Source organism: Neophocaena asiaeorientalis, unplaced genomic scaffold (assembly GCF_003031525.2).
Source record: "Neophocaena asiaeorientalis asiaeorientalis breed wild unplaced genomic scaffold, Neophocaena_asiaeorientalis_V1.1 scaffold721, whole genome shotgun sequence".
Classification (NCBI taxonomy): Eukaryota; Metazoa; Chordata; class Mammalia; order Artiodactyla; family Phocoenidae; genus Neophocaena; species Neophocaena asiaeorientalis.
The window spans coordinates 599570-616366 of record NW_020175365.1 but is presented as its reverse complement, the minus strand read 5'-3'; the positions used below and the strand labels follow the sequence as shown (position 1 = coordinate 616366).

General features: G+C 36.3%; 1 protein-coding gene and 1 non-coding gene across 2 annotated transcripts in view; one reads left to right on the top strand and one right to left on the bottom strand.

The window, feature by feature from the left end:
- The window catches only part of TLK1 (tousled like kinase 1), a 137282-nt gene that overhangs the window by 2699 nt on the left and 117786 nt on the right, over window positions 1-16797 (bottom strand). Inside the window, exons 13-20 of the mRNA XM_024765710.1 lie at window positions 15874-15971; window positions 13552-13633; window positions 9636-9727; window positions 9461-9550; window positions 9132-9301; window positions 8683-8818; window positions 5500-5611; window positions 3963-4070 (exon numbers count right to left, since the gene is read on the bottom strand). Coding sequence (XP_024621478.1) covers window positions 3963-4070; window positions 5500-5611; window positions 8683-8818; window positions 9132-9301; window positions 9461-9550; window positions 9636-9727; window positions 13552-13633; window positions 15874-15971 — 888 coding nt within the window. The remainder of the gene's footprint in view (window positions 1-3962; window positions 4071-5499; window positions 5612-8682; window positions 8819-9131; window positions 9302-9460; window positions 9551-9635; window positions 9728-13551; window positions 13634-15873; window positions 15972-16797) is intronic.
- On the top strand, window positions 14539-14610 carry TRNAE-UUC (transfer RNA glutamic acid (anticodon UUC)). Its single transcript has one exon. It is a non-coding gene; the product is annotated as a tRNA-Glu (tRNA).

Genomic DNA, 16797 nt, shown 5'->3' with positions numbered 1-16797 from the left:
CGGACGGGCAGGCTCAGCGGCCATGGCTCACGGGCCTCATTCCTTTTTAAGGCTCAATAATATTCCACTGCATGTACATACTACATTTTGTTTACCCATTTATCTCTTGGTTGACATTTGGATTGTTTCTACCTTTTAACTACTGTGAATAATGCTGCTATGAATGTTGGTATATAAATATCTGAGTCCTTGCTTCCACTTTTTTTGGTATCTACCTAGAAGTAGAAATGCTGGATCATATGGTAATTAAAAAAAAAAACTGACATATTAGTTTCAGATATACAACATAATGATTCAACATTTGTATTGTGAAAAGATCACCACAATTGTCTAGTTAACATCTGTCACCATACGTGGTTACAAAATTGTTTTTCTTGTGATGAGAACTTTTAAGATCTACTCTTAGCAACTTTCAAATATGCAATATAGTATTATTAACTATAATCCCCAGGCTGTACACTACATCCCCATGACTTATATAACTGGAAGTTTGTACCTTTTCGCCCCCTTCACCCATTTCGCCCACCCCTCACCCACCCACCTCTCTTCTCTGTATCTGTGAGCTTGGTTTTTTTTCTGTTTGTTGTTTTTTAAGATTCTACAAATAATGGCATATGTAGAATCTTATATATGACATATAATGACAAGACATGACATATAATGGCAAGATTTCCTTTTGTTTAATGTCTGAACAGTATTCCATTTTATATATGTATATATATACACACACACCACATTTTCTTTATCCATTCATCCCACGATGGACACCTGAGGTTGCTTCCATGTCTTGGGTTTTGTAAATAATGCTGCGACGATCATGGGGATGCACATATCATTTTGAGTTAATGTTTTTGTTTTCTTCAAATACGCAAAAGTAGAACTGCTGGATCATATGGTAGTTCTATTTTTAATTTTCCAACGAACCTCCACATTGTTTTCCATATTGGCTGTACCAATTCACAATCCCACCAACAGTGCACACAGGTTCCCTTGTCTCCACATCCTTGCCAACATTCATTTCTTGTCTTTCTGATAACAGCTATTCTACAGGTATGAGGTGATATCTCACTGTGGTTTTGATTTGGATTTTCCTGATTATGAGTGATGTTGAGCATCTTTTCATGCACCTGTTGGCCATATGTAGGTCCTCCTTGGGAAAAAACCTATACAGATCCTCTGTTTGTAATCGGACTGTTTGATTTCTTTATATATTTTGGATATTAATCCCTTATCAGGTATGATTTCCAAATATTTTTCCCATTTGGTAAGTTGTCTTTTCATTTTGTTCATGGTTTCCTTTGCTGTGCAGATTTTTCATTTGATGCAGTCCCACTTGTTTACTTTTACTTCGTTGCCTTTGCTTTTGTTGTCAAATACAAAAATTCCTCACCAAGACCTATGTCAAGGAGCTTACCACCTATGTTTTCTTTTAGGAGTTTTATGATCTTAAGTTCAAGACTGTCATCCATTTTGAGTTACTTTTTGTGTATGGCATAAGATAGTGGTCCAGTTTCATCCTTGTTTATGTGGCTGTCTAGTTTTCCCAACACCATTTATTGAAGAGACCACCCTTTCTTTGTCATAAATTGACCATACATGTGTGGGTTTATTCAAGACTCTCAATTATGTTCCATTGATCTGTGTATTTTTATGCCAATACCATATGGTGGTTTTTTTTTTTTTTATAAAGAATCAATTTTATTTATTTATTTATTTTTGCTTGTGTTGGGTCTTTGTTGCTGCATGCGGGCTTTCTCTAGTTGTGGCGAGCAGGGGCTACTCTTCATTGTGGTGTGCGGTCTTCTCATTGTGGTGGCTTCTCTTGTTGTGGAGCACAGGCTCTAGGCATGCAGGCTTCAGTAGTTATGGCTCGTGGGCTCTAGAGCACAGGCTCAGTAGTTGTGGCACACAGGCTTAGTTGTTCCACAGCATACCATACTGTTTGTTTTGAATACTATAGCTTTGAAATGTAGTTTGAAATCATGGAGCATGAGGCCTTCAGCTTTGTTCTCAAGATGGCTTTGACTATTTGGGTCTTTCGTGTTTCCATATGAATTTTAGGACTGTTTGCTCTATTTCTGTGAAAAATACTGTTGGAATTTTGATAGGGATTGCACTGAATCTGTAGATTGCTTTTAGTAGTATGGACATTTTAACATTAATTCTTCCAATCCATGAACATGGAATATCTTTCCATTTACTTGTGCCTTCTTCAATTTCTTTCATCAATGTCTTACAGTTTTATTCTTTCTGATGCGGCTGTAAATGGGATTGTTTTGTTTTCTCTTTGGCTGCACCCCAACCAGGGATTGAACCTGGGCCCCAGCAGTGAAAGCGCCAAGTCCTAACCACTGGACTACCAGGGAAGTCCCTGGGATTGTGTTCTTAATTTCTCTTTCTGCTTTTTTATTATTAGTATATAGAAATACATAAAAATTTGTTGCATTGATTTCATATCCCACAACTTTACTGAATTTGTTGATTAGTTCTAACTTTTTTGGTGGTGTCTTAAGGGTTTTTATATATAAAATGATGTTATCTGCAAATAGTGACAGTTTTTACTTCTTCCTTTCTGATTTGTATGCCTTTTACTTCTTTTTCTTGCCTAACTGTTCTGGCTAGGACTTCCAACACAGGCTCACCTTGTTCTACTGTACTTTGCAAATACAAATTGAACGTTTGTGGCAACCCCACATTGAGCAAATCTATCAGCACCATTTTTCCAACAGCTCACTTTGCTCACTTTGTGTCTCTGTGTCACATCTGGTAATTCTAGCAATATTTCAAACTTTCCATTATATTTGTTATGTCACTATTATATTTGTTATGGTGATCAGTGATTTCTGCTACTATTGTAACTGTTTGGGGGAGGTCATGAACTGCATCCATGTAAGACTGCAAACTTAATTGCTGAAATGACAACAAAGGATTTAGAATATTACATAAAGCTAGTTCATAAAGCAGTGGCAGGGTTTAAGAGGACTGACTCCAATTTTGAAAGCTTTTTACCCACAGTAGAACTTCTTTCAAACAGCACTGCATGCTACAGAGAAATGGTTCATGAAAGGAAGAGACCAAGAAATTGCCTCAGCAGCCACCACCCTGCTCAGTCAGCAACCGTCAACAGCAAGGCAAGACCCTCCACAAGCAAAAAGACTACTGGCTGAAGGCTCAGAGGATGGTTAACAGTTTTTAGCAAGCAAGTATTTTTAATTAAGGTATGTACATTATTTTTTTAAGACATAATGCTACTGCAGACTTAACAGACTACATTATAATGTAAACATAACTTTTATATGCACCGGGAAACCAAAAACTATGTGTGACTTCTTTATTGCAATATTCGCCTTATCTGCAGTGGTACAGAACCGAACCCACAGTATCTCTGAGGTATGCCTGTAACTGTGTTGAATGTGGAATACTGCATTTCTCCCTACAAAATTCTGGAGTCTTCTTTTTCTGGAATTTCTCTTCTGTAAAACACTCCTTTCACCCTCATTCCACTTTACTGTCAATTTAGTTTGGCCAAAGGGTATGATGCCATTTTTGCCCTAGTGTTTTCTTCCTATTGAGCATAGAGTGTACAGCACAAAGTGAATATATCTGTGTAACTGGCAAACAGATCAAGAAAAAGAACTTTATCAGAACTCCTAAGACTCTTCATGCCCACTTTCAGGCACTGGCTCTCCCCCCAATCTATTGGGGTAACAGCTATCCTGACTTTTAAACACCATAATTGAGTTCTGCTTGTTTTAAACTTTATGTAAATGTAATCGTAGATTATGTTCTCCTTTGCCTGGCTTCTTAAAAGAATCACAGACCATATTTGGGTCCTTAAAAACTATCACAACCAAAGGCCTAAAGCAACTCTTTTCCAGAGCAAATCACCAGCCCCTACTGGACAGGTTTTCCTGTGGCTGCAATCTTTACTTCACAAAGCTTATTTTCATAAACTTTAGTACCTTTGCTTCACTGCTTACAACCGGTTTTACAGGGAACTGGACATCTGTGGCTTTTAATATTGTATTTTCTTGAAGAATGTCTTGTTGAGATTGATTGTGACCAAATGGCTTAAAAAAAAAAAATACAATGTTGAGAAATTTATCTCACAAAATATTTAAACAGATATTATCAGAGAATCCCCAAGATACAAATGATTTGTGTTCTAAAAAAATCTTACTCTCAGTTACTTGCAAGCTGGGATGCATTCTCATAGAAACAAGGTTATAACTGATAGCAGGCTGAGGAAGAGCATCTGATCAATCCTTAGCATAGCCAAAACATTGTGAATAAGCAACAGAAAATACTACCATTGCCATATAAGTAATTAAGATAAAAATAAAAACAAAAAAATTTTAAATTTTATTCTGAATGTTTAAAATTTAAGTTTAATTAGAGAAGAGATGGAGAAGTAGTGGAAACATCCGTGAAAAAAGTCCAAAGAGTGAAATACCTTGAGTATGACACACTAACTTAAATGAATCAGCTCTGGGTTTGGTCCTAACATGCAGTGAGTTCCCAGACAAGTCCCTGAATCTCTCTTTTCACACTGATGGAGGGACTGAATGGGATAAGGATATCTATGGTAGCTTACAGTTCTGACTTCAATGTAAAGAGAGGTTTGGGAAAAATTAGTACTAAGTTTGATGGAGTTTCCCTGAGGAAGCACAGGAGGAAACATGCTCAGGCCAAACTGTGTGTGTGTGGGGTGGGAATGGGGTAGAGGAGGTGAGGAAGTGGAGAGAATGGAGGATCATGAACAGTTTTGACTCCTTTATTCCTAGCAATAGAAAAACGTTAGCACTGTTAACAGATTAGTTACTTCTTCTTCTTAAAAGAAAAAAAGGCAAAGAGCAGGCCAAAGAAGCTGTTGTGACATTAAAATAATTCTGATCCACGGAAATTTTAGGAAGTGATAATATATTTAAGATCATTTAAAAAATCAAATGGAGTAACTATGGTTCAGGCATCCAAAATGGAGCTGGGTGGCCATTGTGGATGTGGTTTCAGACCCATTCCTGCATCAGAGAAAACCTGAACTTTCTGAACTGTATCAAACTAAAGGAAACCACTAGATGTTTTCAAAACCGTATCTATCTGCTAGCAATCGCCAGCTGCAACCTTGTACTTTCAAAGTCCCCCCCCCGCAACTATGTCATCATTTCAAACCCCAATCTTTGCTTAACAAGCACCCTTACTTCTCGCCAGCTCCAGTCCTAATTCTTGACAATTTGTGTAAGCTTGCAGTTTTTTGCCTATAAGCACCCTCCTCCGCTTTTGTAGTCCAGCGGAACACAATTCAAGTGCTTTCATGTATTTCTGCTTCCCAGTCTGCTCCTAACCCCAAATAAACGGTTGTTTTGGTTTTTTTTTGTTGTTGCCTCAACCAGGTCTGCATTCTTGGAATTCTTGACTAAATTGACTTCAAGTTAATGAAACTTTAAAAGGGGAAAATTCAACTTATCTCCATATAGCTGAATCTGTTATACTTCAACTTACTTTTCTACCATAAAGACACTGAAAGAAGATGACTCCGACTGACCACACATCAACCTTGTTGGAAATCTTCGGTGGTTCCTTTCCAACTACAAAACACTCAGGAGGTAAATACCTAGGTTTTGAGGGGAGAAAAAAAGGAAAGGATATTAACAATTTATAATTTAAAACCTTCTAAATGTAAAATCTTACACTCATTTTATCCATACAAAAACCTTAGGTGATTTTCACTGATTAAAGTCCTAACGTTTAAGGCATTTGTATCCCTGTATCATTTGACTTTAGAGCCAAAACAAACAACTTTGTGGTTAAAGTGTGTAATATACAGTTGACCCTTTTCCAACACGGGTTCACTTATATGAGGATTTTTTTCAATAGTAAATACTGCAGCACTACACAATCCCTGACTGGTTGAATTTCGGGCATGTGGAGGAACCACGTATATGAAGGGCAACTGCAAGCTATACTCAGATTTTTGACTGTGCAGAGGACCGGTGCCCCTGCACTGTTCAAGGGTCAACTTATATACATTTCTGTAGTGTATGAGCTACAGAAATGATAAATTATCATTAGAAATTACAATGTTCTAAGTATCTACTAATAGAAGAAATCCTCTCCTATCCCCCCTTCACCAATCTTCAAACTGTAGGAAGTTCTTTTCCTAAAATACACATCTGATCAGCCAGTTCTTTTGTTTAAAGAACCTCAACCTCACTCACTGCCCAGGCAAGACCTCGTATCTCTTGCTTGTAACACGAGACCTGTCCTAATCTAGCAGCAACTTAAAATTTCCAAAATCTCTTCTCCTGACCCCCAGCCCCTCAAACTGGTTAGGCAAAGCCGATTCACTTGGTTCCCTACACTGTGCTTCCCCGCAATGCTTCTGAATATGACAACCTCTTATGCCTTCCTTAACTACTCCAGTTCACACAGTGACCACCCTTTCTTCTTCAAGACCCGCCCAACTTTCACAAGCCTTCTCTGCTTCCCTCCAGGCAGATGTTACCTCCATTACAGCGTTAATTCATTGTACAGTTTCAAACAGTAGCAGCATCAGAAATATATGGAGCATTCAAAAACACTATTTTTATTTATAAATTTATAATTTTAGATAAAGAAAATGTAAAAATAGATTGTAAAATTTATTTAAAAGGTAAAAATACATATAAGTAAAAATAAATTTTTACTTTTAACCTTAGGTTATAAGTATTGATAAAAAGCTCCATCAGGATGCAAGCATCTCACACTTCAAAAATTTAGATAAACTACAAAGTCCTGAAAAGGAATAATACAGCTAAATGGGAAGCTACTCTTTTTAGTTTTATACTCACTATGCTGAAATCGTTTAAATTTCAGCAGAACATTCACAGATGACCAATAACTTATTTGTGACGTAAATCCTTTCCTACCCTCCAAATCAAGTAAAAAGCCAGATTTGTTTTATGAATAAAAGCGTATATTTTCTGTAGGTTTATGTGTGTGTAACTGAAACAAGAATGACTCTTAAACACTGTGCTATACCGTCTCTCAAGGTAAAAGGGTATATAAGCAAGGAGAGGAAGTGTAGGAATAGATACCAAAGCTACTCGGGGAAAACGACAGCAGGATTTAGTGGATGCTTGCATTTCAGACCCAAGAGGAAGGGAGAAACAAAACTCGTTTTCTTCTAAGCGATACTGACAAATAATTTAAGCTTCTGGGGATGATGTGTAAAAGCACTACATACCTATATTCTAAAAGTTTGTATATGAATTAAAAACTAACCATTTTGGGGAAAGCTGTTTCTACAAGAAGTATATAATTCCAGGTTCCTAACATGGAAATGCCATGACTGTATCTTCTTCCTGCACAGCACCCTAAAACATAAGCTTCCCTGTCTCATGCCCATCTGTCAGGGGGAAATTTCCTTGCCCTGCCCTGCACTTAGGGAAGCCAGAGTGAGAGGGAAACAGTATGGTGGGAGTGTCTGCAGAGGAAGGATGATCTATTACTTAGAACATGGTTTTCAAGCTGTCTGCCACAGAATACAGGGTTCTACCAAGAAGCCTTATTTTTGTTGGTTTTATTAGGAGTCTAAGATTTTCTGGTGAAAAAAGGAGCCTTGTTGCTAAAAGAAAGAAGCCTAAAGACTACTGACTGAGGGTACTGACTTTTAAGGAGTTACTAGTTTGAATGATAGACTTTTAAAGAATATATATTGAAAGAAAATTATGATACATTATCTTATATTCCTAAAAAATGCCACAAGCATCATTTGAAACTCTAAACTGGCTTTAAATGAATACATGGAACATGACTAATCCTTACTCTGAAAAGTAAGGTCCATACCAACCTGTGGCATTTTATAGAATTGGTTATTATTGCCCAGGCTATTTGAAGATTGTTCTGAAGACTCCAAAGTCACATTTATGTTTGTAGTCACCATCCTGCTCAGTGAAGCTGAGTAGTTATCTCCCTTCCATTTAAGATTTCTTCACTCTTTTTGCTAAACTAATTTATTCTGAAAACTAAATTAGTTTTGAAATTTTATAGTCTATGTGCTCCACTTTGGCAAATTTGATACTAAGTTTGAAAATTCACACTGAAGTAATTTTTGTCAACACGTAGGTCACTCCGAAGGGAATGACATTCATTTAGACTCGTATCAGTGAATCTATGGTTCTATCTAGATTTATATCTGTATGTATGAAGTTATTAAAAAGATTTTTGAGCGTTAAGGCCAAAGACCAAGATTGTACCAAATTTCTTTCATTCATTATCGACAAAACATCCATCTTAAACAAAAACTGTAACCACAAAACCTCTACAGAGAGGGCTTAATGCTTATTAGTTATTGCTTTTAATAGCTAAGATATTATATTAAGTATCATTACTCATGATAAACATCACTCCAACATTACAGAACAAGATTCACAAATTCTCCATGTTAGGAGTTTCTGGCTGGTAGGGAACTAGCTGGTAGTCACCTGCTGATGCCAAGCTTTTCTTCTTCCGGTTTGCTGATAGTTACAGTGAAGACCAGGTGAGAGAGAAACAGGACTGATGATAGTAGTCTCTCAGCTCAGAGACTTCATATCAGTACTCTCATCACACCACAGTAATCTCAAAGGTATGCGAAAATAAACTCTCATTAAAAAGACTGGGCACTAATCTAGGTAATTTTGGTGTTTTTAATAATACACTTACCAGTAAGTGCCTGCCCCTTGGGAAGTTAGATCCATTCCATCTACACCATAGCTGTCATCATCCATAATCTTGGACAGACCAAAATCAGTAATTTTAATTTCTCCGCATGCTGTTCCATCTACCAGAAGGATGTTTCCTAAGAACAAAGTATAAAGTTCTTTTAATGAAACATAAATGAAAAACATTATCTTTACTACTAAGGCTGGACTTTTGGGAAATAATACATTTAACATGCATATGTAAAATTTTTAATCAATTAAGATATACATTTAAAATATAGTTTTAAAATGCAGTGATATAAATTTTAAAAACCCTTCAGCTACTACCACTAGTATTCCATTGACTTTTAAAAACTAAACCAAAAAGCATATTTTCGGATAACTTAGCAAGCATGACTTTTAAAAATTACACTCTTTAAAGCTTATTTAGACAAAAATTTTATTAATTACCTGGTTTAAGATCATAATGTATAATAGGGGGTTTGATTTCATTGAGATATCTTAGTGCATTTACAATCTGCATTACAATAGACCTAGCTTCTTTCTCTGACATTAATTTATGTTGCTTCAGATAGAAATCCAAGTCATTGCCTTCACAGTATTCTAACACTGTACAAAACCTACAATGGAGAAGAGAAAAAAATCAGACATAAAATATTATCCAATAATTCAGAATCACAATGGACAAATGAAGAGTATTTATATTATCACTATGGAATAGGGGAAGCAAAAGCCAACATGTCTTTTCTTAAAAAATAAATCCTTTTATATTCACTTACGTATCTGTATCCAAGGAGAAATAATCATAGAGTTTAACTATTCTGGGGTGATCCAGTTCTTTGTGTATTCTATACTCTCTGCAGGCATGTCTACGAGAAAGAGAATATATTAATTCTCCATGACAATTAAATATATTTTCAAAATTGATAAAAATCATAAAGAATTAATATTTACTTGTGGTAGTTTTCCTTCTTCTCATCCCTCCAGCTTTTATTAAGCTGATGGATCTTCACAGCAGCATATCTTTGTTCATAAAGGTCAAAAGCCTAGGATTCAAGGAATAGAAGAGTTTGGACCAAAGACCAACTGAATAGTGAAGAGATTTTTTTTTTTTTGAGTGATAATTTTTGCAATAATATGGAATGAGAATACACATTACGATTTTTGGTAGTCATCTCTGCTAAGGTTATATATAGTTCAGTGGCACATTTATTATCAGAAACAAGATACAAATTCCATGGTGCTAAATCAGAGAAAACCTTAATGTGAATTTTCACGTTCAAGTTTTATAAGTGCCAATATATTGAATCAAGATAAAACAATAAAGCTCTCTGGGTTTTGTTTTTTTTTTTTGGCTGCGTTGGGTCTTTGTTGCTGTGCATGGCCTTTCTCTAGTTGCGGCAAGTGGGGTCTACTCTTTGTTGCGGTGCGCGGGCTTCTCTTGTTGCAGAGCACGGGCTCTAGATGCGAGGACTTCAGTAGTTGTAGCACACGGGCTCAGAAGTTGTGGCACACGGGCTTCAGTAGTTGTGGTGCATGGGCTTAGTAGTTGTGGTGCATGGGCTTAGTTGCTCCGCGGCACGTGGTATCTTCCCGGACCAGGGATCTAACACGTGTCCCTTGCACTGGCAGGTGTATTCTTAACCACTGCACCACCAGGGAAGTCCCAAGCTATCTGTTTTTAATATAGACGTTCTTCTCTATACTGGTAGTAGCAGTAAGTGGCCAGGAAAACAGGCGGCTGTAATACATTTTTGGTGGGTGTCTGTATCCTTTCCTAGCAACTCCACCTTTTTTTCCCCCCCTTATTTGAAAATTAACAAGTTCCTAACAATTTCCCAACTGTTCTAAAAAAAATTCTGAACTTTTATTATGAAACTGTTTAAACATAACCATAACCATTAACCATATGTAATTATCATACCTAACTCTATCAGTAATATTTCCTTCATCTGGGCTCAAAAAAGGTTTTATACTTGTTTGTTCAAATGACCAGACTATTTCTTAAATAAAGAATGATCAATATTTTAAGGCTTCAGGTGACTTATAAATGTTTTTTAAAAACAGTATCATTAAAGAGGAATTTAATAATTTAGGTTCAACTGTGACTTTTACACAAAAGCGCTCCCTTAAAACACTAAAAGCTTACATATTTATTAGGAAGAAGGTTCCTAGTTCCCACTGCCTCTATCAATTTAACCTTAAAATAAGCAGTAGGGGTAAACTGCTTGTCACGAAATTATAAAAGCATGAGATCAGAAATAATACATGATGCAGTAATTAAGAATATTTACTTTGGAGTCAGATGAACTTATTAGCTGCATGACTTTGTGCTTAATACCCTCTCTAATAGCCTCAGTCTCATGAAGTTTGGGTTGTTGACTAAATGGGGTGAAACATATAGTGTTCAGAATAATATATGATTCATAATAAATATCCAATAAACATTAGCTCATTATACTATTAAAAGTTAAGTTTTAAGAAATATAAAAGAAGTTCATGTGAGAGAAAGCAAAAAAGCTTTTATAAAACTCAAAGGCAATCATAGTAAAAAAAATAGGAGAAAATAAAATTCTAAGTACTAATAAAGTTATCATCCATGTATAATGATTATAATAACTGTATATGACACATCTTTCTCCCAAGATTAGGAGAGTAAAGTATACCTTCCCATAAAGCTAAGATGGTAATCACTGATCAACTGATTCAATGCTTTCCACCTTGGTATAGAGAAGAGTCAATTTTTTGACTTACAGTCAGCTACTTTGTTTACCAAGCGACCTGGCAACAATGAAAGGACTTGAAGGGGTCGGAGGGGCTGTCATTAGTATTTAAATCAGTAATGAGGGTTCAAGTCATTAGGGACCCACAATCTGCATTTTCTAATTTCTACAGAAGCCTTTTCTTCCAAAAGAAAAGTCCCTTTTATACCCTATCTATGGGGCTAAAAACAATGGAAATACTATTGGGCAGTGGCAGAAGACTGTCATGAAAGCTATCAGTAGGCTCAGAAGCCAGGCAACTTCTAGGCGGAGCTAGTGCTAGCTAACTATACTTTTGGTGATTTTTAGATCCACAATGAGCAACATTATGACCTTCTTTTCTACCTTGTGGCCTAAGACTACTCAACCATTAAGTGCCTGAGGATGAACTACCATTAGAATCAGAGAAACAGGAATTGGAAGAGAGCTCACAGATCACTCTTTTTTTTTTTTTTTTTTTCACAGATCACTCTTGATGGGTGACACTTAATGCTCATCCAAGTTAACAAAACAAAAAATAGTTCACGGTTGAACCAAGATCAGAAATGAAGTTCTCTGAATCCAAATCCCGTAATTTGCCCCAGAGTCAGAACTGGATACAGGTTGTCTCGTTGAACAGAGAGGATTTCTAATAACAATCTAACGAGCTTACATTTTCTCAGCAACAAAGTTCTTTGTGATTTTCCTGTGATAGTTCGTTTAATCACTATAATGATCCTATGATGTAGGTACTATAAGCATTACCAGGTGAAGACAGGCAGAGGATGGTAAGCAATAAGCCCAAGTTTATACAGCAGTCAGAATTAGCCAGGATTCAAACCCAGCCTGTCTGGCTTCAGAACCCAAGGTCTTAATCGCTGACTATACCAATACGTAATGAAGCACCAAGTGTTACAAGGAGCTAATCAAAGGCAGACTAACAGGGAAGCCTTCTATAGGAATTGAAGTTTAAGGTGAAGCTATGACCTTCATATGACTTTATGCTAAGAGCAAATGGGAAGCCACTGGGGCTTATAAGCAGGGGAGTGAGATGATCAGACTGCATTTTATAACAAGGCCACTCTAGCTGCAGCATACACAAATGAACTGGAGAAACTCAATGCCCAGAAAAAAGGTGATCAGCTAGGCAATGCAACAAGAGACAATGAGGCCCTGCGCTAAGAGAGAGGGAGAAGGGTCATTGCTGGATTTAGGAGAGCTTAATGACATTAATAATGACAGATACCAGGGACTGGTTATGTTGGGGGAAGGGAGTGAAGGGCAAGGTGAATTGAAGGATGGCTTTTATGTTTTTCACTTGAGGGACTGGGCAGATAAATGGCAGTGCTGTGTATTAAAGTAGGGAGCAGTGTTAAAAGGAGGGGGGCGCGCGTTGGGAGAAGAGAGAACTTCTATTTCAGATGTGAGTTTGCAGTGCTTATGAAGCATCCACATGAGGTGAACAGATTAAGTCATATAGACCAGCAGGTACAGGGCTCGGAAGGAAAGTGGGGGGTAGATAGCTATGTATCTATACATCTGTATCTGAAATCAAATAGGTGATAACTTAGTGAATGGGAGGGGGATATATTTGAAAGGAGAACAAGAATGATGAGACCTTAGGAACTTCAATATTTAAAGGTTGGGCAGAAAGATAACATAAAGTGGAAAAAAAGTAAGGTATAAAGCATTAAACATATGAGTAAATATTTCTACATTTATAAATACACATTTGAGAAACACTGGCCTTAAATCAGGTAGAAATTAGGGTAAATTCAGGACATGTAAGACTTGTGACACATGTTTAAATTAAGGGATACAACCTTTCCATAAATGTACTATATTAAATGGCTACCTGCCTATCTTGATTCTAATGGTTGTTATTACTTGTATCAGACTGGCTAGTGATAACCAGGTACCAAATATCAGAGGGACAGCAAAGGCACAAGGATAGTTTTTAGACTCTTGAGATAAGACAGTGTAAGCCACCACAGACTCTTTTTTGTAATGAGAGGACATAAAAACAGTCAAAAAATCATAAAATCAATAAAAAGACATGTACTTCTTAACCACATATTCCTATATCTTTGTCGTATTAGTATGAAGAACAGGAAAAAAATGTACATTACCTTATACACTTCACTAAAGCCACCTCTACCAAGCAGATGGAGTAATAAATATCTTTCATTTAACGTTGGGTGATCTTTGAACCTTAAGGGTGGGGAAAAAAACACTCAGGCACATGAAAACACCCACGAAAAGGTTTCGTCCACAACAAAGTTAGCTCTTATTCTACTCCCAGCTACTTCTTTTTCAGCTACTCTTCTGCTAATTTTGAATTCCATTCCATACTACTTTTCCTTCTCTAACTGCATGACTATCACCCATCTTAACGCTCTGGTGTTCACAAAGCTTAACATTTATAGCCGAATATTCAGGTTCAATGACCAATTATAGCACTGTGATAAAGACCTACCGACTACTGTATTACTAAGAGCTTTATGAAATCCCGTATCTGTTCAGCAGGAATTACTTCCCTTGGAAAAATATACTTTTATTTTGGGAGTTACAGTTAATCAAGTTTTATAATATTGACATATGATTAAAAATAATTATATTTATAAACTGGCTTTCATCCATGGTGAAATTTTACAGCCTTTGCCTTTTATAAATAAAAATTTAATTCCCAATCAAAAAAGAAATCCTTTAAAAAAAACCACCACAGACAATACTGCTATTACTATTTAAAGCTTATTGCACCTGCTATACATTAAGCACTCACCTGTATTATCTCATTTGGTTCTTAACCAACCCTTTGAAGTAGGCCCTGCTACTACCTCTATTTTACAGATGAGGGCACTACTGCACAGAAAGGTTAAGTAACTTGTCCAAGGTCAACAGCTAATACATGGCAGGGGTTAGCAGAAAAATGTGGTTCCAAAATGTACACTCTTGATATTTAAGGAAAAAAAAAAAATCAATGATAGCTTTATAATTCCAGATGCAAACACACGATATTTTATTCAATAGCAACACAGCTTTGATAATTTAAGCTTTTCCTGAGAACTTATAAATAAAAGAGATTTCTGTTAGTTTTAAAGCAAAATGTAGGGAATTCCCTGGTGGTCCAGTGGTTAGGACTTGGCGCTTTCACTGCCATGACCCAGGTTCAATCCCTGGCCGGGGAACTAAAATGCCGCAAGCCACACAGCCAAAAGAAGAAAAAAAGAAAGAAAAGAAAAATGTAAAGCTGTAACAATTTATTTAATTTCCAACAAGTGGATTAAGTAATATCCACAAACAAGTTTGGACATAATTTTCAGAAGAGCCAATTTTAAATTAGTTTTGTCTTATCTGCGTTATCAGAATTTTCATCTGGTACAATTAAGGATATTACATAACTATTATTTCATTGACATTATACATTGGAATGATTGTGTTCATACAGAGATGATCATAAATAGGCCTTCTTTTAAGCAAGATATTTGTATTTCACGGCAGAAATAGGCCACTTGCAATTCTGACACTTGTATTAGGTCATGAAGATTTAAATTACATTAAGTCTTAAAGTGTAAAAAGACATCCTTCCTGTCCTCTACATTGACTAAATCCAATTAATTCCTTGTTTAATTTCTATCTTCTTCATAAAGTTCCCACCAGTCCACATATATTTTCTATTCTTTGAATTCCTTTAGCGTTTAATGTCATTTTGATAATTAGGGATTAAGGACAGAGACTATAACTTAAACTACTTTTCTATTTCTTCTCCAGTTTTTACATAATGCTGGATACACGGCTTACTGAAATCCCTTTGGCTGAAATAATTTTTTCCTCACTACAATAATATTAACTTTGGTATTTAGTTAACAAATATTTATTCTGTGCCTACCATATGCCAGGCACTGATCTAGGTTCTGGGGATATAGCAAGAACAAAACTAAGTCCCTGCTCTCATGTAGCTTACATTCGAGTGAAAGGAAACATAAAATAACTGGAAAAAAAAATTTGTAATTCCAAATAGTGATAAATGCTAAGAACAAATAAAGTAAGGCAAGGATACTGAGATAGGGGATGGAGTGAGGCAAGGACTGCTCTTTTAGACAGGGTGGCTTCTCTAATGACCACGGGGAGTGAAATAAGGAGTAAGCCACTCAGATATTTAGAGGAGGAACATTTCAGGAAGAGGAAATGGTGAGCACAAGAGCCTTGAGGGAACAAGTCAGACATGTTTGAGGGGACCAGTGTGTCTACGACATATAAGTGAGGGGACGATGAGAGAGATGGGGTGGTGAGGTGGCCAGAGACCAGATCAAACGAGGCCTTCTGAGCCATGGGAAGGACTTGAGGTCTATGGTGAGAAGCCCCCCGACAAGGAAATACTCTGTTTATGATCTCCAAGGGGAGAAAAAACTTTTATTATGTAAAACTGTGAAATACAAATAATGACTTACTGTGAATTATCTTCATTATTTATTCTTTTGAGCTCTCGAATGTGAAGATTTCTGACTCTTTCCAAACGTTCAAGTTCTGCCTGAATTTCTGCCTCTTCCTGAAAATGAAGAGAGGGGACTATAACAAGCTCAATTTATTTGTGATATAAAAAAGATATTTTTACTCATGCACCAATTTTTTACAGTGATGGGAAGAACAGTGTATTATAAAGTTCCACTGAGTTAAAAGACCAAAGTGCTCTTTTCAATGCCTGAAAGATAGAAAGAGATAAGGCAAAAGCCTATTTCAAGAAACCATCCTCCACATGAAAATCTTTATACCTAACGAGATGCTGACTTTTATTCTGTACCACAAGAAATCTATTTTTATAATGTCTAAACTGAAAATGACTGCAAGGTAGTCTGAAACTGACTTATAACACAAAATGAGCTGAAAGTTTTATTTCTGGTACATCCAAATTTTAATTTACGAGGGAATAATTTACTAGTACAAAACAAATGAAATGAAGATATTTCACAACAGTCAAAAGAGGAAGAAAGGTAGGAGACAGAACTACTGATTATTCTGAGACCTTACAACATTTGGAATACACACACACACACACACACACACACACACACACACACACACACACACACACACAGTCTGACCACTCACTTTGGATAAATCCCACTACAATTTTAAAGAGACTCTTAAAACAAAAATTTTACGAATAGCTGTGGCAGATCCTTAGTTATCAGAGCAGACCTAGGCAAATCCTAAAGAAATTTACTTTAACATTCATTTAATCTAAACATTTTGATAAATATTTTTCATGTCTCAAAATATATAATTTTTAGAACATTTAAAAAAATTAGACACCAAAACAAATAAAATCACCCATTACACACATACCTCTTGATTTGTCAATATAAATTTAAGTA